This window comes from Thermobia domestica, chromosome 9 (genome assembly GCF_964235325.1).
Source record: "Thermobia domestica chromosome 9, izTheDome1.hap1.1, whole genome shotgun sequence".
NCBI lineage: Eukaryota > Metazoa > Arthropoda > Insecta > Zygentoma > Lepismatidae > Thermobia > Thermobia domestica.
The window spans coordinates 182,118,721-182,145,871 of record NC_137462.1 but is presented as its reverse complement, the minus strand read 5'-3'; the positions used below and the strand labels follow the sequence as shown (position 1 = coordinate 182,145,871).

The 27,151-nt window shown below is 32.6% G+C and overlaps 1 protein-coding gene across 16 annotated transcripts in view; it reads left to right on the top strand.

The window, feature by feature from the left end:
• The window catches only part of hppy (MAP4K3-like protein hppy), a 133,388-nt gene that overhangs the window by 53,219 nt on the left and 53,018 nt on the right, over positions 1–27,151 (top strand). For 3 of the 16 annotated variants that reach the window (XM_081725595.1, XM_081725589.1, XM_081725591.1), the window contains 6 exons: positions 2,705–2,784; positions 7,511–7,639; positions 10,233–10,271; positions 18,193–18,243; positions 22,330–22,424; positions 25,422–25,439. In XM_081725595.1, coding sequence (XP_081581721.1) covers positions 2,705–2,784; positions 7,511–7,639; positions 10,233–10,271; positions 18,193–18,243; positions 22,330–22,424; positions 25,422–25,439 — 412 coding nt within the window. The remainder of the gene's footprint in view (positions 1–2,704; positions 2,785–7,510; positions 7,640–10,232; positions 10,272–18,192; positions 18,244–22,329; positions 22,425–25,421; positions 25,440–27,151) is intronic. The other 13 variants (XM_081725600.1, XM_081725592.1, XM_081725599.1 and 10 more) reach the window with 8 other exon arrangements.

Genomic DNA, 27,151 nt, shown 5'->3' with positions numbered 1-27,151 from the left:
GGTCCATATAACAAAGTGGACCGCGAAGTGTCTGAAAATTAATAATAAAATTTTTATTTACCTTGCTGCAAAGTTTAAATTATACTTAGTAATATTTCGTCCTCATATTGCTGTAAGCATCCTTATGCTAGTTTGTGAGAATTTCACTAAATTACACCTATTTACATCCTTCTGAGGTCGGTTTTTTTTTTTTTTTTTTTATCACCATAGTAATTCTACCACAGAAACACCAAATAAGTAGTTGTAGAAGTGTAAGTATCGAACTGAACTAGGTAAATTTTAAATACACTAAAAATATCAGCCAATAGTTACTGCTATTTGTATTTTACGCTAGTCTCAGTGTTGTGATAACTATAGTTTGTAAGAATGCATTGTTGTTGGTTGTTTACTACTTAAACGTGATTTCTGCTAGTATTTCGGTGCTGAACTATATTTTGCGGAAATTTGTATTAAATATTTTGGTTTCGGTTTCTTATTATAAAACCCATTGTCCACAACAAGTTTGAGGACGAAATGTCGAAATATTGCTAAGTATAAATAAAACAACACATCAGGGTAAATAATTAATAAAGGTGGAAACCCACGTTAGGTTGCAGGTTCACGTCTCATGTAGCCTGGTGCTGAATTGAATGCTAATGAAAAAGGACAAAAAATAAACTAAGTTTTGTGGTTGTAGATAACCAAAGAGAGAGGCCAAATTATGATATATATCTACTTATTTTTACTTTTGAGTGTGTTGAGTGGCGAGTGTTCGGTACTGGTATTTTATTGTATTCCAAATACGGAAGTTTGACTCATAATAAATTTTGACAGTACGAAAGTAAGCTTATACTACATTTAAAAATATAGAAGAAGCGTTGGGCTACTATAGGAATAGTGGAGGCAGATAAAAATGCTGGTATTTTTTTAAATGTAACCCTTAAATGTAGTGTTGTCGATATCACGGGTCAGAGAAAATTTACTTAGTCATTGATATTCAGGGAAAAGTCACGAGAAATCAATCTCATGATTTTAGTGTGAACTCTGAAGAAGAAAAATAATCTTGGAAGTTGTTTAATATAAAATTCTTGTCGTTATACTGTGTGCAATAAAATTTCAAGGTTTTTAGAAATTAATAATTTGATTTTGCAAATACTTGTGTAACAATGGTGGTGATATTTCATAAAATATAAAAGATGTTTTAAAGTACTGGGAAAAGAAGAATTAATACAAATGTAACACTGCCCACAAAGGTACACAAAAATAATGAAGGTACACTTTCCAAGTTACCCTACTTATTGAACGAGCTGCAACCGTAGAATACCTGAAATTTATGTAATTGTTAAGAAGATTCAGATAATTTTCGCGTGTTTTGTGCAGTTACAAATTTGTAATAAATTGTTCGAGGTTATTTAGTCTAATCAGAAAAGAAGTTCGAAATATTAATGTTATTTTCAACAATAAATATTGAATATGAATACTTGCCACAAAATTTCCATTCTTGAGACCTGTGCACGATGCTAAGTTTTTTTTTTTCTGTCTTCCTTCAACTGATTCATTCTTTCCCTTCAATATTTTAACTTTTGAAACGCATTATGAGCTTCAAACGGAGGTAAACATTGGAACAAATGAAACTATGTTTAAAAAAAAGATATGTTAGATATATATTTCTCAGAATGAACTTTAAATTCGCAATAGATTCCATCAACTATATAAAGGTTGTTGTGGAAATATAATATTTCTTAATACTGGCAATGTTTTGTGCTCTCACTGAGATTAAGCTTAATATCAGTCCGTCATTTCAACAGCATACGTTGCATGTTACTTGATTTCTTTTGGACATGACCATTATCTTGATGACAGCTGTTATCATGTAATCATCCATTTATGTTCAAACAATTATCAGGATAATTATTCTGTTACTTTTTGGAGATACTTTGGGGTGGAGTAAAAGCATTAGTGAGTGATCAACTAAATAAATCTCTAAATTCAATCCATATATTTCGTTTTGGCATATAAAGATGTTGAAAAATTGTAAATATTTCACTATGTAGATCAGTTATTATATAAGTACATTGTGAAAGCAATAACATTGTGTAATTCTAATAGATAATAGACCTATCATAAATCCTATTAAATTTTGATATACAAGAATACTTTTCTGTAGTATGATATGTAAAGTAACAGAATTATACAGTAGAATGTAGTCGATAATTTAGAGATCACACAAAATTGCATTTTCAGAGGTGCCAGCTATTTCGGACTATTGAGTTTTTAATTGTTTTTATTGTAACAAAAGATTGCACTATTTTTTTTTTTTTAATAATCATTGTTGAGAAGTTATTTTATTTATTATAGTTGTGTTTTTATTATTTTAGTTCTTGGTTTGGGGCAAACGTATTTTCAGAATGAAAATTATTTTTGGACTTCAGTTCCCTCATTTTTGGAAATCAGACTATTCCAAAGGTAGAGGTAACAGGTAGGTGAATTCGTCAGTGAGTTTGTTTTTCCGAGTGGTGTTGTTACCACGTACTGCAATCCCTCCCCTCTTAGTACAAAAATTTTTGTTTTTTTCTTTCCCAAGATGAGATTCCTATCTCCTTGTTCTGGCACGATTATCCACTCCTCGTAGTTAAAAACAGGACACTTGAAATGTTGGCACCTCTGACACAAACTTTACCGTTGAATTTTAAGCGGAACCTAATATTAATGTTTTTATTTTCAGTCTGTTAATAATTGTGAATCTAATTCAGAATGGTCGAAGGGAGATGTTTTCGGAGAAGAGGGTGAATGTACTCATGAAAAGTAAGATTCTTTTTTCAATATGTTGCTTTTCCTTTTTATATACGTATATAATTTAGAAGTGTTTAAAACTTTCAGCTCGGCTCTTCTCGTATTACATATTAACATTTATAGGTGAGTAAAACTACTTTCCTGCAAAATGCAGTGGACTATTTCTCAGTTTCAGCTAGTGGAAGGTCAGCAATTACTTAATTGAATTACCGTAGTGCAGATCTCTTACACATTGAAAACTATCATGTTTTTGGAGAATTGGTGCTTGTTCGATGCTTGAAATTCAGATTCACCCTTGTAAAGGGAGATTGACCCATAATGTTATTGAAGTAATACTTTTGTTTCTTCTGAGAGTTGTATTTTGTAAAGGTTAATTTATCATTGATTGAAGCTACTTGTATTTTCTCGATAGATTATTCTTAACAGTAAATAACACAAATTTTTGAAACTTATCGGAAAGTTTGTCCATATCCAAAAACAGACAAAATAAGATATATCATAACTTAAGAGAGAAAATCCATTTAGAAACCCGTATCTGATTGCATTGTCTTAGTCACTTATTTTTCCATTAGAACCGTATATAAGGTTATTCTCAGCAATTGAATAAGTTTATAAAGGCTTGTAATAGGTGTTGCGCGTGCGCGTATATATGGAGAGTGAGAAGGAGAGAGAGTTGTGGTTCGAGTCTTGCATTCAAATAAAAAAAAAATGTCTTCGAGTTCTTTTCGTAATGGTGGTGCTGTGATCGATAAAGTACTATAAACGATAAACACCGAAATATTATAATACAGCATTGTGGCGAATGAGGACGAATGATCTTAAACACTAAATTAATTGCTTCCTTCGCCTGGTAGCAATCTCGCAAAGTGTATTTTAAATCTCCATACTGTCTTCTTCGGAACATTTAAATTTTAAAAGTATAAAATTATCGTTCAACGTTACTTTCAAGAGACAATACGAACATTAAGTGAAAACTCAGCTGTTCACACACGTCGTACTCACTTGGCGTCGACTACCGCATGATGTGTCAACACGTCATAACCACTTGAATAGTTAAAAATTATCGAAATGAAACAAATAATCTCCAGAAACTTATTTTAACATTCAGTTCATTCAGATGTCCATACATACTGTACTCATGTCCATATATACTATAATAAATGATGTACCAGAGATAATATTTTTCCGTGAGTGTATATATACTACGGGCTATAGACCTCTCTTGAGTTTCAAATTTACGTAAGATAAAATTACAATTAATGACAATTGATAGTACTTTATAATGGACCAAAATTCATGAACGTATAAAAATAATCTCATTTACGAGGGCTTTTTTTAATGAATAACATTAACAAAATTCAGTCTTATTTGTTTATTTATTTTTCGTTTTTCTCTATTTATTTTTCGTTTTTCTCGTTATAACGATAAATTGGTGAAAAATAGCAATAAAGCATATTGAGAGTTTTGCAAATAACTAACAAATTTTACCGACGGGGAATTTCTGTTGCTAATTATGCAGTTTCATTTGATACCATGCAGTTGTCTCCATTCTTCATAATATACTAAGCTCTTAATATTTAAATTAATATTAGAGCTATTTTTAACGTGTTCTAAAGATAACTGAATGTGTGTTACGACACTAAGTATTAATATACTGAGCTCTTAATATTTAAATTAATATTAGAGATATTTTTAACGTGTTGGAAAGACGACTGAATGTGTGTTAAGAAATAACATATAAAATGCTGACAATAGCTCTTTAAATTGTTCACTGTGCATATTGCAGAATAGTGGGTTCACGTTTACAGTGGAGAGGTTTCGTGGTCGAGATGAATAAAACTGCAATTGAATGTATTTTAGAAGAGTATAGAATTTAATGATGTACCTAAACCATGTACATTTTGTATTCGATTTAATATTTAATTTTTCATCTAGTACTTTTTTTAACTATGTCTTACATAGTCAACCCGTTTGTACTGTATATCCGACTATGTGTAAACAATATGAAGGATTTTGATTATAACACATTGCATCTACTTTTATTTTCTGACTGCTATCTTCCAATAATCAGAACTACCTTGCTACATTAATTTTATTCAAACAATAGGATTGCGTTTCTGAAATCATGTAAATTGATATAAAAGGAAGAAACTTCTTAATACTTACAGACCTTAGTCTTTCAGAGCTTTGGTGTTTACAACTGTACTAGAGACAAACTACAAGCGGGAGGAGGTGCAAATCTTAAGACAACGCAAGTCATGAAATAGGCGTTTTTAATCCTATCATTCTTTTCATATTTTTATATTTTCATGTATTAATTTTCAAACATTCATTATCTTAACGAATCGTTAAAATTTAGGAAGTCCTATGATATTCCTAGTCACAAATCGAATATTTAAGTATAGTTCTTCTTTCCTAATCATTCAGACAAACAGTAAGATATAACCTTGGAATAAGAACAGTATCCATTTTACATTATATAAAATATTGTTCCTAAACTTTTTTGATGGGATGTATGTGGAAAGGTGATCTTCCTTTTTGGGAGGACGAATGAGACACTGCACTTCTTTAATAACCACTGCTTATCACAATCATGTACTAGTAACACGCTGTTTTATGTGCTGTGACATTATATGCTATGGTACGGAGCGTTCTATGCAGAGCATCTTCATCCAAATTTTAGAACAGTGGGAGATTCGTTGATATCAGTCTGGGATAGTCACTGAAACAAAATCACACACTTAGTAAATTAGTGAATAAGATTTATATTGCATGAAATCCAGTTTTTTGCTCGTTGGGAATAGTTTGACATGGATTGTCCCTGCAATAATTTGTAGAATAAGCCTGCTAGTCATTCAGCTTAATTATATTTAAATGTATTTAAACGATTTTGCCTGTGAATTGCTTACATGGCTACAAGCTTTCGCAATATTATAGCCTACTCTTAATAACTGTTAGTATTTAGCTCAATCTTCAACAGGATAGTTTAATATTTATTGCGAATGCAACAGACAGCTATGTGATAAGCAAATAAACTTCATTATGTTTCTTTCGTTCTTATAATTTCAAGTCTTAAATGTGCTTCAATATAGACAGAACATGTTTCCGTAGCTATGGGTTCTTTCGCAGCGAGAGATTTTCATATAAAGATTGATTGATATGAACTTTTGTATTATTGTGGTCCGACTCTCCCTAGAGCTGGATTATTGAACCCGTCTAAAGAAATAATATTTCAGGAAAGGAGAAGGCACAATTTATGTTACAAGTGAAAAATGATAATAAACAAATTAAGTAGAATCAAAAATTTTTTGAAGAATGAAGTACCAGGCTAAGGCTGTAAATTTGTCTGTTAGGCTGATAGGCATGGTCTGTTGCAGATCATGTTTTCGTAGCTCTCCCTTTAAAAGAAGAAAGAAAAAAAAGGATAAAAAATAAGTGTAATTGTTCAATTTCGCGTAAAGTAAATACGAAGACTGTAATGTACATATTGGATGTACAAGGTGTGTACTGACTGAATGTCTGGAAATCACAATTTCTTTTTGGCCTTGGAAAGTTAAAAAGAGCCTGAAATTTGAATTTGGGTGCCTGGAATTTCTTGAACTTACTTTTGTGAATTGCCTCTAAAGCAATTTCTCAATGAGACTTTTATTTGTAGGATATTATGAATCATACTTTATTTTTTTTTTTAATTATTGCGGAATTCAAAACAGATATTATTTATTATAGTGACGTAAAAAAATAACGTTTTGTTTGATATATGAGTATTTATTTTAAATAATAAAATAAACAGTTCTTGTATGTGTGAATATAAAATACCATTTACATATAATAACATTCTCGCTGCACCTATTAGACTAGACCAAAGAAAAAGCTAGAAAAGCTGGGAAAGATGTAATTTAATAACAGATCGTTGGTAGACATCATGATGTAACAGTAGGGTTTTTTACTATTTGACAGCTGACACAGCAGTTGGTAACTATGCAATGAACGCTATTTTTTGGACATTTATTGCAAATCCATTATGTAATTGTAAAAAATGATTTCTTTAATAAAATGAATAAATACAATAATAATAGTAATTCGTCTGAAGAGGAATCAAGATGATTGTGATAAAAGTTTGTATATGAACTATTAGTCTAATCCTTCACAAACAACGAAAATTCACAGGTGGTTAGGGCAAGCAAATGCAGAAAGGTTTTGCTTTAATGCCTCACTTTGACTGCTTCAAACACTAAAGGAATGCAAATGGCTATACTAATTTGCTCTGACTGTTTCGTCATTAAACCTTTACGACCTTCTTCAGAATGTGCTTCTGAAGAATACCACGTGCAATCTTCTTTCATAGCTTGCTCTTTGTTGGTAGTGGTTGGCGTTGAATCATCTTAATGCATCCACACACGGTTTTTCTGTGTATCAATGGGGACAATAAACTGTGTGTATAAATGTCACTTGTAATGTGAATAATATTTTATTGCTGTTCTGAATATAGCAAAATATTATTCTTGCCTCCAAGCTAATGAACCCATAGCTACAGTCAATATTTGCTTAAAAAGTTGCTTGCTTTTTAATCACAGAATATTTCATATATAAACTGCGTTTTAAGATGCACTACAATGTAAGCTTACGCCTGAAGCCAAGCAGAAAGCATTCAATGAATTTTAAAATTTATCTGTGTATGTAAGATAGCATGATTTCTGTGTTAGAAGAAAAGAAATGTAGTATCTTGTGTTATCTTCAGAGAGCAGAATACAACCAAAGATTGCGAGTGTTTATGTCCTAAAAAGGAATCCAAGAAAGGGTTACAGAATTCTGCTAAACCTAGGAGACATCCACTAAGTGGGACTGAAGTCTTTAAAATGTCCCTCAGGTACTGTACTGTTTATGTTTTCTGATTGTGTGCTGTGATACCTTACATACTGAAACCTACTTTCAAATACGGGAGAATTAATACATATTTAGGTGGTTATGTTTGTGTATGTCTGTATGTAATTACATCGGAAGTTATTGTTTTCGAATCGACAATTAAAACTTCCAATTATGTTGTGTTAACTTTCAGTAGGCCTAACCATTTAATGGTAGTGCTTAAACATTAATATTTGGCGTTTCCTTCGATTTCCATTTTTAGCTGTAGTGCGGGGATTTAAATTCCTTGTATTGGTTTTTTGTTGGTCTTCAGTAATCCTCAACTTTACATGGTTTGTTTATCTGTAGTTTGTAACTAAATAATTTGAGCTCTTCATCAATAATTTCCACATCTATATAATGAATATTTATTATAGTATTAAAACTTGTACACTGATAATTTCATTTTAATACTTAAATAATAGAAAGGCTAAGTGCAGAAAAGTATACATTTGAAGATTAACATTATTATAATGTGAAATGCAGTAATACTGGAATGTATATTGTAAATAATAACACAGTGAGATTCCAGTTCGCTTCCAGTTTTCTGTTACAACTACAGCCTCTCAGGCGTTAATTCATACCTGAATTTCTTCGACATTCGTCATGACATGCAATAATACATATTTAATACTTCTCTACGTTATTGTACATTGTCACTGTATTGTGTCATTTTGTGTTGTTGGAGTTAGATGTTAATTTTTAGTGATTATCATAGGAATTTGAGACTGTTTCAGTTTATTAATTACCAAATATATGTTTTCAGTTGGTCTTATTTATTTACAGTGGAGTGAAATTGGAAACAAGCGTTAAATTCCTGATATATTATCGTACGTGATAGTAATAGTTTTATTCCAAACTTTTTGTTCTGCTACTATTAATCGAACATTCGTGATACACAGGATCTTATAATTATACTTCCAGTTTGGTTACATTATTGTAACGGACAATGGAAGATGTTTCTCAACTGTCGGAGTAGAGAATCATTCGGTAGAAGTTACCAGAAGTATAATGTTTTAAAATTATGTATACCGTAATGAATACCTTATTAATTCAGTGGTAGGGGAATAGAAAAAATGAACTATTTCTCTCTCTGTAGTAGTAGTAATTTGAAAGTATTAACTCTCGTGTGTTTATCTCGTTACAGATACTTCTCTCTCGGAATTTTTAAGTGTATGATATAATTACAATTATTACTTCCCCTTCTTTTTTATTGCGTCTGCTATCCCACTAATCTTTCGTTGACTGTGAGCTGCGGAGTTATGTCGTAACATAACCAAATATTGCGTAAACAATATTTTAAGTGAATATGATTATTGATTTATTTTCTTCGAAATTAGAATTTTCGTTTAAATTTTAGATAAATCTTTAACTTCAATTCCAGTAAGACTACTTATTGTTGTCCACTTTAATTACCTGTAAATGAAGTATTATTTTCAGAAACAAAAGTGATTTCTGTAGCTTTAGGGTGGCTGATATTTTATTGGAAGGGACTTTTCTTCAGATGCAGTACGAAAATGTATTTACTGATTACCGGATTAAAATGCATGTACGGCATGAGATTAACTAGCAATTTTAGACCATGCATGCGTGATTAAACTGTAGTGCATATTATTTAATAACATCGTAACATGACAAATAGCTCAGTATGTTAGTGTACATAGTTGAAGTTTAATTTACCATTGAATGCTGTAGATAACATAGTCTCAGTTTCTGATTACTGAGGAGTGGTTTTAAGTTTTGTTCGTTTTAGTGCTGCTTCACTACTTTTTGTTTTTGAAGGTTTAAGTTCTGTGTTGTTTACAGTTATTTTAGTTACACTAAAAGAAACGTCAGCTCATACGTTGTCTTTGCTTCCTTTCATTTTCTAATAAGAACCATTATAGCATTCTAAAAAGTTCTTCCAGAGTATTGGAAAAAATATTACTTTAATTTTAATATTGAACTTTGAAACTTTCTTTTTTTTAATTTTTTTTTTATTTATTCCGAAACCCACGTCAGTTGTTTCTTGAAAATTCTGGTAGCAAGTGTGAACAAAGTATTACATCTAAATTATACTTCTAGTAATTGTCGTCTAATATTGCAGACTCTTCAAGTAGGTTAGATTATTTGAGGTATGATAGTATGTAACTGTGTACTACATGGCTTCTTCCGTTTATCGACTATTATTACAAGAAATATGTTAAAATTGAATTAATTTATCTTACATTTATAAAATTTTATAATAGTCACATTTTATTCTCGATACTGAGATTTGAGTATTTTCAATAATCCTCTTTCTATGACCACATGAATTTACATTCCATTGTAACCTCAAACCTTGAAATCATTACTTGTTAACTATTGGAACTACAAATATTCAAGAATCTCCTTGTAAGATACTTCGTTCTGTAAGATAACTTCATTTAGAATTGTCTTAACTCTCATAATTGTGACATTTTCTTGCATAAGATTTTATTATGATTTTCGTTTAAAGTGTGCAGTATTTAATTTTTGTATTTGTAGTAGTTGATTTAAACACTGAAATTGCTGAAAGTGGCTTTTTTGTTTACCTGCAGGAGTTTATTGCAGTATATAGATGAAGAGCTTGTGCTAAGGTAATACCACTTCGCATTCCTGATTTTGACCTCTCTTCCTGCATTTGCATGCTTCAGATACTTAATGTAGATACTTAAACATACATACTTTATAGCGTTGCAGCTTTAAGGGAATATATATATATATATATATATATATATATATATATATATATATATATATATATATATATATAATGTGTACATGTGTGTGTGTGTATGTATGTATGTATGTATGTATGATTGAGTGTTTGCGTGTTTCGAAAAATGATGCATATTTTTGGTTTTTTTGCAACTAATATATTTGGGATGAATTTAAATTTTACGTTTTACAATATGTAATGTGTTTTTACCTTTTTGTTTAGATACAAATTTTTAACAAGAAGTAGGGAGAAACGTACAGTAATATTTTTATTTGTCTGAAGTATGTTTTCGATAATGTGTAATGTTTACATCTTTTTGTTTAGATTTAAGTTCTAACAAGAAATATAGACGAACGTACAGGATTACCCGTAGTGCATCTAACAAACTTCGAATGGTAATTTAATAGAACTAAAAATTCTCATAACCGTGAATTCAAAAATATCCGTACTTCAGTAGCAGGGGATGACATATTCAAGAAACGATAACTTGAAAATGAATGAATATTCCAATAGTAGCTAAATGGCAAACAATAGAAATCGAATTCATCGGCTTATCAATTTATGTCAAAATATTCGGTGAATTAACTTGGTATAAGTGATTTTTTCTGAGTTTTAATGGAAGATGGATAGTTTCTTCCCTAAAAGAAGACTTGTTTGGAAAATGATTGTGCAGTGCTCATTCATCGAATATTTTGTTGTGAATTGATTTTAACGACGCGAGAAGACCATTGTGGTGTTGATAATATATTTAAGTAAAAATCACTTGTTTTCAATAAACTAATTCATATATTACGGCAAGGCTTGAAAAATTTTCTTCTGACCTAGACGCTAGTTCTGAGAACTAGGAACCTCACTAATACAAATCCAATTTGATGCATAGGTCTGCATGTGTTGGCCTCCTTAAATTATAGTTACTTGTATAGAAAGTACAATTGAAACAACAACGTGTCATATTCTGTAATTTCATCCCTCAACTTCACATAGTTCCAACTCAATTTTTGAACATAAATATTTTCTACCAGCATATTAAAATAATTTATCAGTCGAGATTGTTTGATGCCGCACGCTTCACGATTAATTTGTGAGAAACAAAATTTTGAAAGTAAAAACACAGACATACACTGCATAACATCAAGCAATATCATAGCTAATACTCGTAATTGAACGGGATTAAACAATTGGGGGTTCATCGTGAATTGTAAACCTTAAACATTTGACGAATTTATTATAATTTGTTTCCATTCATAAACGTAATACTCAATGACGTACGGATGGCACATACATGTCACTACTATTCAGAAATCCATGTGATGATTAGGAAGTACTAATCTTCAAATGATACGTGTTATAATTTCACAAAAATCTTTCTTACATTTAGTTCACAAGTTACAGTGGGTTTAGTGACGCAACGTTTGCAATTTTCAAAACAATAGAAGAAACTGAATTTCGTTTGTTGATTAAGCATTGCTTTTTAATGGGGAAAAATACCCTTCAAACAGAACAATGGCTTGATAAGTTTTATTCGAATCCTGCTTCATCGAGACGAATGGTAAAGAAGTGGTTTGCTGAATTTAAACACGGCCGTACAAACACCGATGATGCTGAACGCTCTGGTCGCCCACATTCAGGAGTTGTTCCAGAAAACAAAACAAAACAAACAAACAAACAAAAAAATCGTAAAGTGAAGTTACGTGAGAACCTGACATCTTAAAAAGGTATCTGAAGGCAGTGTGTTCACCATTTTGCATGAACATTTGTCCATGAGAAAGCTCTGTTTGAATTGGGTTCCGCGTTTGCTCAGAGTCAACCAAAACTAACGCATCGACGATTCAAAGCGCTGTTTGGACCTGTTTCAGTAACAGTAGAAAGGATTGTTTCATGCGGTATGTGACAATGAATGAAAAATGATCCATCATTACACTCCAGAGTCAAATCGGCTGTGAGCAAAGTGGACAGTAAACGGCGAAAGGCGTCCGAAGTGACCAAAAACACAAATGTCAGCTGGTAAGGTTTTGGCCTCCGTATTTTGGGATGCGCACGGTCTTTTGTTCATCGATTATCATGAGTAAGAAAGAACCATCAATAGCGAACATTATATGGCGTTATTGATGCATTTGAAGGAAGAAATTGCGATAAAACAACGCAAATGGCATTTGAAGGAAGAAATTGCGATAAAACAACGCAAATGAAGAAGAAAAAAGGTCTTTTTCATCAAGACAATCCACCGTGCCACAGGTTGATCGCAACAACGGCAAAATTGAACGAATTGCACTTTGAATTGCTTTTCTACCACCGTACTCTCCGGATATGGCTCCAACAAAGAAGTGATTGCAGAAACTTATTTTGAGACCAAAGATGAATTGTTCTATAAAAAAGGCATCTAAATGTTAGAGAAGTGTTGGAATAAATGTATGAGTCGGGAAGGAGACTATGTCGATCGAATTTTATCCAAAGTTGGTTGTTTTATTAGTCATCCTACGAACTTATTGATTGATGTGTGAAAAATCGAAATTACATGCAAGTAAAAACTGGGAATAATAACGAAAAAGAAAGAAAGAAAAAAAAAAAAACGACGCCACACTCATTTGCATTCACAGTGGCCCAGGGTTTTTCGACTTCTTTATTACAGTAGATTTTAGTTCTGTAGAGAGAATTTCTGAAAAAAGATACTTTCAATATTTTACTAAGATACGAAATAATCAAATTGATTCTGCTTTTGAGCGGGGTAACAGCGATCAGTACACTATTTGTTTCTATGTGCTACAGTTCGAGAAACATTTCGTAAATTCAACTAAAATTTCCAATTAGCATCAATCACACAAAAACAAGCCATATTAATGCATAAAAGTAACACGAGCATAAATTTCAAAGAAAGAAAAGAAATTACAAATAACAAGCTTCAGAAATGATTCCTGAAACAAATGAAATTAAGAATGATATATAAAAAAGAAGAAAAAAGAATGCACCATGCGTGTCATTGAATTCACACCTGTAGAAAAATGAGTATGATCATTCTCATAAGGAGTCAGAGGCGTGAGAGCGTTAGTCTAAAAAGGTTTCGAAAAGTTATAACTTCTACCCGAAAGATAACAGTGGTTAAATGTCAAACAGAGCCATCTAAATTTCTAACATAAATGAATATCACATTGCAGAAACTTAGAAACGAGTTCTGCAGAGTTTTACTACATTTATAGAAACAAACAACTTAACCAAAACTTGGATTTACAAGTGAGGAAATTATCACTTGTTACAAGAACTGACAACAATATAAAATAATATTTTTTTTTTTTAAAAAAAGAAAGTTGGTTGTATAAGATAGACTGTTTGTCGTTACGTCTTGTGTTTCTTTAGCATCAGGTATATAAATAGAGATTAATTCTTCTGTATTCCGTCATTGTATTTGCACCTTCAGGCGTAGTCTATTTGTAAATGTCGTGTGTATATATATATATATTGCTTTTTGGTTACTGGCTGAAGTTGATTTTTGTTTTCTTGATTTAAGAAAGTATAAAAAGACAACACGGACTTATTCGTAGCTATTGACTAATTACGGCAGTTAGTTAAACGTTATGCGAATGTGATATTATGCGAATGTGAAAGTAAATAAAGAAAAGTGGAATTAATTTTTACATTCGACAGAGATATGCGATATTACGTATCTTACACTTGCCAATTTTATAAATAATAGAAGTTGATTGTGGTTCATGATATTAGGTTTGCATTCTTGGGAGCCATTTGAATCAAAAGTTATAATAAAAATACATAAGCCATAATATTTGTTTTGGAGTGTTGCTATCATAATTTTGACCCTTTTCAAAGCCTCAGTTAATTTTTAAAGACTGTATTTCAATGCTATTTATGGATCAATTTGGTATCAAAGGAATTCAATAATGACTAATTTTTTAAACAAAAATATCTTTATAATTCGTAAGTATTGGCAATAAAAACCCAAGTATAACATTGTTTATGGAAAGTTTACAGGAATTATGTGAACAGAAAGACATCTTTATGATCTTATAGAATTCATGCTAGATACAAAATACTATCATAATGCAATCTTCTATTATTATTATTATTATTATTATTATTATTATTATTATTATTATTATTATTATTATTATTATTATTATTATTATTATTATTATTATTATTATTATTCAGATATATGGGCTTATGGTGGCAGGGATTGTGTCCGTGCATTTTCCCGTTTCCTCGTACATTTTCATTTTACCAATTCTTTCTTAATAATTCACTTTCATTAATCAAACGTTTTCCAGCGGTAAATATGAGTTTTGCTGCTGATCTTAGAATACAGTTTTTAGCTCCCTGCGCAAGCATTCGGTTGCTTATAGTTTCATTTCAGGTGTATGTACGTATATATATATATATGTGTGTGGGTACTTCGTTTCTTGGTAACTTCGGGTCTGAACTGGATCTGAACGAAATTTGGTGGCCGGGCTCGACGAGGACAGGCTGGGCTTATATATGGTACTTTGTTTCTCAGTGACTACTGGTAGGATCTGAATAAAATTCGGTGAGCAAGTAGTTCATCGGTTGAGGGATAAGGATCACATATTTGGTGGCCGACCTCGCCTAGGAACAGGCTCGGCTTGGTAACAGAGACTGTTCCAGAGCTTTGAACACCGTGAGTTCTGAGTTCGGTTCACTTCAGCTTTTTTCCCTCTCAAATTTCTAGCAAGCTTCGTATATATATATATATATAATATAATTTATCGAGAAAGTAAGTAGTAATGAACTGGCTGCTTTGATTAAAAGCTTTAGAACTAATTATTAATTTTCACTAAGTGACTTATTTGGTTAAATGAGCTAGGTTTAAGATAATAATCGTTAATTTACATTTCTACAAGTATGGAGATTGTTATAATATCCTTTGAGTCACACAGAAACACCCCTTTATTTATTATTATTATTATTATTATTATTACGAGTATCGTCTCGTGCTAACATTACAATACATTAAAAAGTTAGAGCTCCGCGCTCTATTATCTATCGATTGGCTCATTTTCAAGACGAGCTCTAGATATCGTTGAACTGCAAGAAATGTCGGTAATGTTGAGTGAATTTACTACTTTCCGCTATCACTTCTTATTGTCGACATATTACACAAATTTTGTTCCTCGTCCCACTTTTATTGCTCTGCTTCATCGTTCAAATATTCGTGTTTGCGAACATAAAAACATGTACCAGTTATTTTCCATTGATCTACAGATCTGTGAAGTGAGGTCTAAATAGGCATATTTGATGTGCGTTATCATGATTGTTAGCTGTTAGATATGTTTCCCGGCACCAGAAATGCTGATTGATGTTTCAGTCGATATTTCTTTGTCACACTATTTGAAGGATTGGACTTACACGAATCGAATCAAGAAATTGTAAACAGAAATTATTTTATTTTATAAATGACTTCTCTGAAGATCATGAACTTTGACTGTACACCTTCCTGTGTTCAGTTACACAGATATTTTACATTTTGCATAGATATTAGCACTTTATGTTTTGCGTAGATATGCGCTTACCGTGCTTTCTGTATGTGTTGGCGATAGTTAGGTATAATATAAAAGTGGGAAGTGGAAATACTTTTTATGATAAATTGTATTGTTTGGTGTCACATAAGATTGTAGTATTTGGGGATTGGGGGACAGTATGAACGTATTACTATATCTTTTCGCAGTATATTCACATTTTCGTTCTTGTATTTCCTTTGGTCCAATATAATTATTTTTTCTAGATTTTTTTTAAAAAAAGAAAGAAAAAAGTTGTTACATAGATAAAGACACACTTAAAAATACACTTGAAAATTCATTACAGGTTTCACAGTAATTCGATTGTTTTAAAGTAATTTACTTCATAAATAGACGTAAATTGAACAACGAAGAAAGTGGTTTTCTGACTGAAAAATGTATTTCGTTTTGGCTTCAAAGTAAATTACATTCCTTGATTTAATAGTAACGTTATGAAGAAATTCTTTTAGGGGTCTTGTACGATTAAACATTTACAATTTATTCCACATAGTATTTTAAAACTTTTTTTTAAATCATAGAAAGAAATAATATAATGAAAGAAATGATGTAATACACATAATCAAGAATAAAATGCCGTGCAAAACTATTCTCTTTAATATGTATTCTTAAATTTATTTTTCTTAATTTCCTTTTTTTACATTCGTATTAGCGAATAATTAATTTTATTTTTTAAAAAAATACATCAACAAATTGGACATGCAGTATCGCCTATTACGAATGTCGCGTTATGGAAATCCCGATTGTTGTGTGTTGAAACTAAAAACCTATCGAAAAAGAAAATATTTTCGATTGTGAAATACATTTGTTTTATTTATCACTATAATAGCATCATTAAATAAATTATTAATTTCGTATTGCTTTTACACGAACAGTGGTATCTATTGCATGGTAAGCCCATTTAATTTACCTAATAAAGAATTCTGTTGAAAGTGAAGGGCGGTCGCGGTTGCTCAGTGGTAGAGCGTTCACCTCCGGTGCTCAGGATCCCTGGTTCGATCTTCGTGTGGACTTTGTGGTGGACAAACACCGTGTACGTGGGTTTCCTCGGGATTCTCCCGTTTCCTCCCACTTTCTTCATTCCACCATTTCACTCATTTCTGGCATAATCGTGGGACGTTAAACTTAAAGATTTCATTTCATTTTTTGTTGAAAGTGAAAGTGATTTGATCTTTCGGAACACTTATAGACATAACTAACAGTTGAATCAATCACCCGTAATACTTTTAAATGTAATCAGTAATATTTTAACCATAACTCGAACAACAGAAACACGAAAGTATATTTATCTTGTAACTGATCTGATCTTGAAAATTATAAATAGAATTGGTTTGAGGTTGTTTGATGATAGATATTTGCTTGTTCATTAGCGTATAGAAAGGTTGATTTTATTTATTCATTTTCAGAAAGGTCTCGCTTTCTTGGCAGGGTACGCGTTGAAATTATTCCTATACATTATAATGCTATATTGTTAACTTTATGAATTAACCATCATCTCTAAAATATCTAAAAAATTCATGTAAAAAAAAGTACTACATGTTTTACTTTGCGAAGGAAATAATATTACCAACAACTATATGATTAGGAGAAATCTAAGGATGTACAGACGTGTTTAAAAAAATCGTGTCCATCCACCTTCCTTTAAAACGTCCTATACTCTTATTTGTGAATCATCTTTGATGGAGATATGTTTCAAGTGAAAATACTAAATTGTCCTCACAGAAGTTGTGACAATACATCTTTTAAAGAGAAGTAGCGGCGGAGACTTTTTTTTTTTTTTTTTTTTTTGAAACTACTATTTATAGAAAACATAATGTCGTATGCAGTCAAATAGCAAAACTACGCTTGGTGAACTGAACCATCGAGGTTCGATCTCCAGCACTCTAGCAACCAGATTTGTGTACTCTTTTCCAACTTTGGACATACTTGATAATATCTAAAAACAAATTTTAACACTGATTATTCTCAAAATGGATATTTGTTTATTGCTAAAATAAACTTAAGAGGCTAGAACATTATTTTCAAGTTTGCTGAAGTCAGTTTTTAATTGTAATTTATTTATTCTTTCCTAAGTTTAGTAATGTAGTTGTAGACTGCGGACCATATATTAAGTACTTTTGTTGTTACATATGTTTACCTCAGCATTTTTTTTCTTTATTTGAATTTTATATCACTGTGATCTACCTAACGCACTCACCTGCATTTTATTTAGACATAAGTAACCCATGTACTTTTAGTTCTTATTTCTCTCTTAATTAGGGGGGACCGAGTGCTTCAATTGGCTCCACATGAGGATATTTATTCTCAACAGTAAGTAGGTGGATATACAATTAACACGAAATATGTTTTATTTGCAAAGTACACTTTCGACATGTTACTAATAACATTAGAGAAAAACGAGGAAAATGATTCCAGTAGGGTAGATCGTGGAAGAATGCTGGCACCAATTGTGGGATAGGCATAGCAGAATAGATAAGGAGAAAACACTTTGGCTCTCAGTGATTGTTTTAAGGCTGTAAAAAAAATATTTACTTTGTAGCTGCAGTTGATTTCCCTTCTCATTGCTATTGTTTTAGCTTCTATTTCGTTCTTTCGTTTGACATTGCATGATTATCAATACTTTTATACAGTAAAATAACTGGAAAATATTTTCTCTCAGCGAAGAATTATTGAGTTGGTTACCTGTGTTATAAATTCCTCTTGTTCTAGATTGACCGTATTCTTTCGCAAGTAAAGTTTGAAAGATTTCCTTACGATAGAGTAACTTAACAATTATCAGTAATTCAGTTCTCTTTATGTCCCAGTAATCAAACTTTCCTGTTATTCCAATTATTCTATACCTACTGGTTTTAAGCACTCAGTATAATTGAAACATTAGCAAGAGTGTGTGTGTGTGTGGTCTTGAAGATTACACGAATTCTCCCATTTAAGGAAATGAAATGCACAAATAGGAAGGTGCGATTTATTGCAGTATATGCACAGTATGGCTATTAGGAAACTAGGCAGCTGTAAAAATAAAAATTGGAGTTAACTTACTTCGGTTTATTCAAAGTAGAAACCTTTGCCTACACACAGCTTTTCTCGAACCAGTAAGCTATTTAATGACTTCTGGAAGTCCTGTGGACTTGAAAAATATTCAGCGTTCTCGTCATGACGTTCTGGATGGAGGAAACAGTCGAAAAGTCAACCTTTTACCTGGTCGTTCTAATTTGGAGACAAGAAAGCATTCACAGATGGACAGGTCTGGAGAGTATGCAGGGTGGTGTAATACACAAACCCTTTATTATTATTATTATTATTATTATTATTATTATTATTATTATTATTATTATTATTATTATTATTATTATTATTATTATTATTATTATTATTAAAAACTCACGAGCAATGACTGCGCTATAGTGTTTCTGTTCCATTGTTACAGAATGGGACATGAAACATGCTAAGAGCTTCCGTTTCTTTGAATCATCCATTATTATTTGGCGAACAGTTATTTTATGCACTCCGACGAGATATGATATTACTGTGAGACTTGCAATCCTGTCATTCATAATGTCTCGAACTACTTTATATCATTTCAGACCTCCTTGTAGTTGGGTGCTTGTCATCTTCCACGCACTCTGTCAGAATCGTACCTCTTATGCCATTCAAAAACATCAACGAGAAAGAAAATTATTCCCATAAACTTTTTCAGTATCTCAGGTGTTTTCATTGGAGTTTTCCCTAAGCGCACACAGAGCTTGATATTCACTCTTTGTTCCATTGTTAAAACGGTGATGAAGTATCACAATACCAGTCTATACTTAGTCATGTCACACGCCGCACTGGGGACTGTCAGACCTTGAAATTTCTGCATTTATCCCCAAGGTCACACTCAGAACTCACCACTGTGAGAACTTCCGTGCCAAAACTAAGTTCCCAGCAAAATATATCAATCTCATTTCGTAATTGCTGTGCTATGTATGTTGCGATATTTGTAGAAATCTAGGCGTCCTCATTGTTGTTCAACATATTCTTGTCTTATTAACAGAGCAGTGCTAGTTAACTTTTAGAAGAAAGTCAAATTCAGTTGGTCACTGTGACTAAACTTATCAAGTCATACACAGAGGGATACCTAGAAATGAAAAGGAACAAAATCAGTTATTTTCCTCACATTGAAGCTTTTTGCTCCTTAGAGGAAAGCACTAATGAAATAAAATGCACAATATGTCAGTTCACATGCATAGTAGTAGAATACTTTTCCAGTTATTTTGCTTAATATAAGTGTTGTTACATTCAACATTTATTAATGAGTTCATTATTATTTGCCTGCCGAAGCGCAGAAGGAACAGACTGACTCTTACAGTGTTCCGTAATAAAAAAAAGCGCGCCAAAGGCAAGTGAATAGTTCAGCAGTACGATATTAGTATTATACAATTGGATCGTTTTCCTCAAAAGCACATCACATTGTAGTGAAGAAACTTGTTACATCACTTTGATGGCTTCCAAACAATTCTCTCTTTTAATTTGTTAATCTTTCGTAGTCATTAGTCTATTCTTTCTGAGCTTCTAAAATCACATAACGCAATTATGTTTAATTGTAAATGTATATTGAGCAAGTCATTGTCTCGTTTCCTTGTATTTTTAAAATACACTTCAGTCACAGCTTTTGTAAGTACTACTGTTCTTTGTACCTTATTTAACAATTTTCTCAATGTTGCATTAACCCCCATACAATTGCACATTTAGTGATTTGAAGGTAACGCATGCGTGAAATTCATTGTATCACCTTAATAATTATATCTACTGTATACTCGTCATTCAACATGTAATTTTAAGAAGTAAGTTATAACCTTCAATGTAGTGTTTAGTTGATCGATCGGGGAGGACATTTTATTTGTGGTAGTTTGTGTTTAGAGTACACTTAGTTGCAAAGATGTACATACTGTTGAAGTAGAGTCTAATTTTGAAAAATACACCCGAGTGTTTTTTGTTGAAAACAATTGATTGACGCGTGTTCGGTGATGAACCGTTGTAAAGTTTGTATAGTCTATTATTTCTGGTGTTTCAGCAACTGCGCTGAGACATTCTTTTGAATTCGTTAGTCAGTTTAATAGATTTTACTCAGTCTTTGCATTTTCCGTAATAGATACTGATGTTTTGTAACTACACTGGCCATCAAATGTGAACCTGATGAACAGTTATGAGTATTAAACTTCTTTTAAACTGTAAAAGCTTTAGAAAAAGTGAAAGAGGAAGATTATTACTTTATGTAGACACACAATTGTTTTCACATTAAACATCTTCGTTTAGCAACCATTACAACCAATAATGTAGATTGTACAATAGAAAAAGAAGCATACAGCATATATGGCTTGTTCATGATGTACAGTTGTAGCTATAGTATGTTCGAGTGTGTGTGTATTAGTAATATTTTCATATTTTTGGAAGTTCTGGAAGAGGCTATGACTGCTTTATTCGAGCAGGAGAAAGGAGAGAAGTAAGAGTAGAATAGAACTCAAGTACCCATATTTCCTTTACCTGTATGCGCAATTCTAGATAAGTCTATTTTGCATTTTGTACCTACATTTTTAAATTACTGTTTTGCATTTCTTGTTAGTATATAAGCAAACAAAACCGACTTTTTTCATCGAAAGTCAAGATGTATGAGTGATACTGAATGAAAAAGCAGATCAGTTTCCTTATAACTCTTAGTGATAATGTTACGAGACTAACTCCTTGTAACGATGGCAACATTAAATTCATTGACAGTCCGTGAGTGGTCGTTAATGCCTTTCTGACAGATTTACTGCTGATAAGAAAAGTTGGTTTAGTTTGTACTTCAGCTATATGTATGCTTTATGCAATTATAATAAACAAATTGAAGCAATAACTTGTTTATTTAATTTTACTTGTTGGATTTCAAATTTTCTACTGTTCATTTATTTTTGACTATTGAATTTTAGTTTTGTTTTCCCACTCTTCAGATTCTGCATAAATAAGCTTTATTTATTTTTTTAATAAAAGCAAAATCAAAAATATAATGTTCGAATCTAACGTTGAGTACTTGTACTCGTAAATGTGAATAAAATGGTTATTCTATATTTCTACCTTGTGACAATATTAACAATGAAACATTTAGTAGATGAGAAATTAAAATTTGTTAGGAACGCGTTACATGTTTTTAATTTACCACTAGATTTAGTAAATTGTCGCAATAAATGCAAGATTAACGTTTAGAAGTGACATACTGATAATTGTTTCTTCTTTCAGCTTAAATATATGTGAAGAGGGCCAATGTTGTTAATTAACCATTATCAAGTATTTTTATGTCCTTATATCAATAAGATATTTCGTAATGTATGCACTTGTTAATCACTTAGGTTCCGTGCACTGAATCAACTCTTTTCCTTTCAGGGCTACACTGCCAGTTGGCGAGTCATCTAATTCATCTAGTCACAATGATGAGTGTAGTGTTCATAGGGGAATTAACTTCATTAGTCATGTGTCAGGTAAGTTTTGACTTTATTTTTAATGATATTCATAGTATTTTTTGTCTGCTAGTTTTGAGTATTTAGAATTTATAATACAAATTGTGTGGCGTCTTCTGTTTTGTATGTAGATATTCATTGTGCTATAGTCACTCAGTTCGAATAGGAGATTTTTGTTCAATTCTACATCTTTCATTTGTATTATTATTACTATTAAAATAGTTCTTTAATTTATGGATCTCAATTGACTTTATTGTTGCAGAATTCTATGAATATTCCGTTGTTCCAACTACCACAAAACAATGTCTGGTGCACGAATGTTCAGTATTATTAACTTAAAAAAATAACACGTCACAATATGTGGTTATTACGTTATTTTAATAACTAACTGCATTTACCCTTGTATTGCAACACAATTTTTGTTCTGTAGTTTTTGTAGCTTTCTCTGCTGTTTTAGTTCCAAACGTTCACTCGTGTGGTGCACGGCGTCCCAGTCTCGATTCCCGGTTTGGGAGCCTTGAGATTTGAACGTAATACGGTGGTTCGGATTCCCCGATAAAACTGCAGATTCAGGTTTCATACAGCCTTGGTGCTGAAAAGTGACACCAAATTCCACCCAATATAATCTTTAATAACACTGAATATTCGTGCAGCTTTTGGTTAGTACTGTGTTGAGTTGAGGAGACGATGTGGTACGAATTTGTGTGCGCAGTAAACTAGATATTGGTAGTGCAAAATAGGGCGTCTGTGATTTTAGAAGAGAGCAAATTGTGAATGCGCAGTTAGTGAAGCAAGTATGTCCAGCAGTGCCAGTGTATTAGACGTATCACGAGCAACAGTGCCCAACACGATGTCGGCATACAGAACCCATGTTGGGATTTCGAAGCCATGGTGATTCCCGGTGGGGGCACTCGGTCGAAAAAGTGTAAAACGCTTTTTCAGGCCACCCACCCTGAATGAGGTTTTCCTGGGTTTTCCTCATTCACACCAGGCAAATGCCGGGGTGGTGCCTAACTTACAGGTCCCAGGCCGTTTCCTTCCCTCCTCAATTCTTTCTTCCTTCCCTTTCCCCGAATTGTGTGCTCACCGAGGGATGTCATCCCTCAAATCGTGACGGGCTAAATGGCCTTTACATGCCGAAAGCCCAGAAATCTAAATCCTAAACGGTAGCGTGAAAAAGATGCTTCCTAGATCATAAACAATGGACCACCAATAATAAGACGAGTGTAATGTGATCTGATAAGTCATCTTTCTTCCTGTTTCTATATGAAGATCGGGTTTATATATGGCGGACACTCGAAGAATAGTATGCTCTGAACTGTCTCCTTTGAGCCGTAAAATATAGCGGTAGTGCTGGTGTTGGTAGCAGTTTCATGGTTTCCATTGATCCTGTTATATTTTCAGAGGACGAATTATTGCTAGTAATTATGTGGGCATTTTAGATTACTCGGTTCATTCTATGGTATAGATGTTCTCTAAAAACGACGCATTCTTCGAAAATGATAATTTCTGAACTAGACACACACACAACCAGACCTGTTTAGGCATGGTTTGAGGAACATCAGGATAGACTTCTTCACTTTCCTTTGCCTGCACAGTCCTCCAACTTGAAGATTCTTGAACTTCTGTGGTCAAGTGAAAATACGCGAGTTTGGCACGAATTTCCTCTTCTGTCGTCGCTTACATAACCGAGTGTTGCACTGTGTGAAGGATCATCCATTATTTCACTAGAAGTGAATAATGGATGATCCTTCACTCATTATGCCTCAACTTCGCAATGAGTTTAAGCTGTACTAAGGCTAAATGTGGCCCATCACAGTTTTAATAAGGTAAATCGCATTTTGTTAAGGTGTTTCCATTATTTTGGTAACTCTGTTTGGAGCAAAGGAATTTTGAAATGGATATAGCAGACAATTATCGGAAAACACTAAAAACATTATCACGCAACACTAAAAAAGATACAATATGTGAGCTTGAATGCTGTGTAAGATAGGAAAGGGAAAAAGTAGGACGAAAAGTTAAAAAAATCCTTTTTTGTTTATGGATTTTAGACAGAAGTAGATAATTTGAGTGTGTTTGGAGTAAAGAACAAGATAGTGTTTTAGGATAGGCCCTTAAGTGGACTGCGATTGGCTAGGTAAAATTAGTTGAAGAGAGGAAATCATGGATCGATGATCTGTAAGACGTGCAGTGAAAAGTTTCTATAGGCTTCGGATAGGTAACCTGAATAATTCGTGACTGTTTGCGCCTCTTATCTACTGGACAGATGATAGTGGAATTAAAATGCAACTCCGAATGTGTTATGATGTACTTAAAGAGTATGTGACAAAAGAGGATAAGCAATTTGGAAAGGAAGGATATGTTTATTTTAAGAGTGTAGTTGTTACGGAGAAGGTCCCGAGAGGAAGGTGGGAAGAATTCCTGGATACTGGAATGTGTAAGGAGCATTGTTAGATTTGTCTGGTTAAGTGGACCAGTAATATATCCAGAGTAGGTGGTGGGCAAAAGAAGGAAATCTGTGTAAATCTTAGCTGAATTGAGGAGGAAGATTAAACCGTGGAGATCGACTTACTCTTCAATTGGAGCGAATAAGCACAGAAGAGACGTTGAGAATTAATTGAGGTGGTGGTTGTTTTGTAGGTGAAGGAGTACAGTCGTTACGAATCTTTGGTTTGTTTTTTTGTTGGTTATTTTCGGAAAAGTGACTGTATATTTTAATATGACATCGAACCTTGAATTTTCATGGTAACTTTTCTGTTCTTCTCACTTCCTCTTCCTATCTAGTGAAGCATTTAGCAAAAATGCTTGTAATATATCTTCTTTTTCTGTGTTGTATGACAAATGTTTACGCTATTTTCTGTAAACAATTCGTTATGCATAAAGAGAATCAAAAAGTTAGTAAATAATTTGGATCATGTACAATGTTTTAGGAAGTTTCTAAAATACATAATTTCTTATGATCTCAAAAAGTATACTGGTATAAATATTACATTATTTGCTTTTTTGTTTTCCTCGCAGCTGTCCTGGAACAGTACGGTACGTAAATATTTATGTTAGCGGCTATCAGAAATATTTGTGTAAAGTACGTGTTTGTGTTCAATGAAATATGTGGGTTTAAAGCTTTAGGGTATGTGTATCTGTGTGTCAGTGTGTAAAAAATATGAGGCTTTTTTTTCATCCAAAAAGATTAAATTAGTTTTTCTAATATTTAACCTAGAGCAGTGATGAGAAAAATTAGAGTGAAAATTCCTTTCTTTGTGTAAAATAAATGCTTAAATTTTTCATCAGAAAAATAACATAGTTTTTAAGTATTAAGTATGTGCAGTAATAGGGAGCTTCGAAAATGCTTTCATTTCCTACCTTTATTTTAAAAATCTCATTGTATCATAGTTTGTAATGTAAACTAATGCTATATATACAGTATTTGCGCAAATATATGCCGCACTATTTTCCTAAATTTTGGCTGAAAACATTCATGGTGCGGCCTTTTTCCCTCTCAGATCATAAATCGTCAATTTCAAGATGACATGTACACTTAAGAAGAAAATAACAAAAAAACATACCTTGTTCGCAAAAATTGCCACCTTTAATGGGTACCGGTAATACTATACACTGCACAAAAATCACTTTACACTTAATATATAGTTTTATTAACAGGAATACGTATCTTTGTTATATAATATATACGGAATATTTATATACAGTAGCTGTTCTTGAAAAAAGAAAAGCATTTTTTTTTTCTTTCGCAAAACTGTGTCAGCTTGTTTTTACCCAGCCAAATCACACACAATTACCTCCCACCATTTCAGCATCACCAGCGTTTCGATTCTTCACCCTCGCTAGACGATCCAGAATGCTGCTCAGAGTCGCTGTCACGAAGGTCGCACCGTCATGAGTCACCTCTAGTTATGCGAGACTTAAAGAAGGGGAGGGTGAGAGGTACATTTCAAAGTACTGTCTAATTGAACTTTCTTGTTAATTTAGTACCGCGGCCTATATTCGCGCAAATACGGCATATATATATATATATATATATATATATATATATATATATATATATATATATATATATATATATATATATATATATATATATATATATATATATATATATATATATATATATATATATATATATATATATTCTGATCGATCACTGAGTTATGACGACGTCTTCGAATAATGGAATCGGCCTTTTTGCTACGTTAATGATGACGCAGCTCACATATGGTAGTACATAGTTATGGACTAGTCATCACTCACTAAATAGAATTCACGCGTAACGGGTAAGTGTCGTTTTATCTTTTTTTAATTACTAAAGTTACATTTTGAGGTTCCGAAGGGCTGATGCCTCAATCTGTAAATTGGTGCGTGTTTTGGGTTAGCCGTAATGAAATCGTATCCTTGGGCGGGTATGTGTTTATTTGACGAAACTCAGTGAGGCGTTGTAGCCCTTACGCATGGTGTCAACAATACAGGCCGGTGGCTACGAATGTATGAGGGCATGTTACATGGCAAGAACTAGGTCTCCTTTTGTGGTTGTAGACTGATCGGCAAGTATCCGGTATCGCGATCTCCTGTCAAACTGGGTACAGACCACCATGTGGCATTTTCTCCGTGATAGTGATATTTTCTAAGATGGTAATAAACATTTAGTCGTCGCGTGGACAGAATGACTTTTAACATCTACGACCACCAAACTCCTCGGATCTCTTCCCCATTGATCCCTTGGCATTAAAGACCGCATT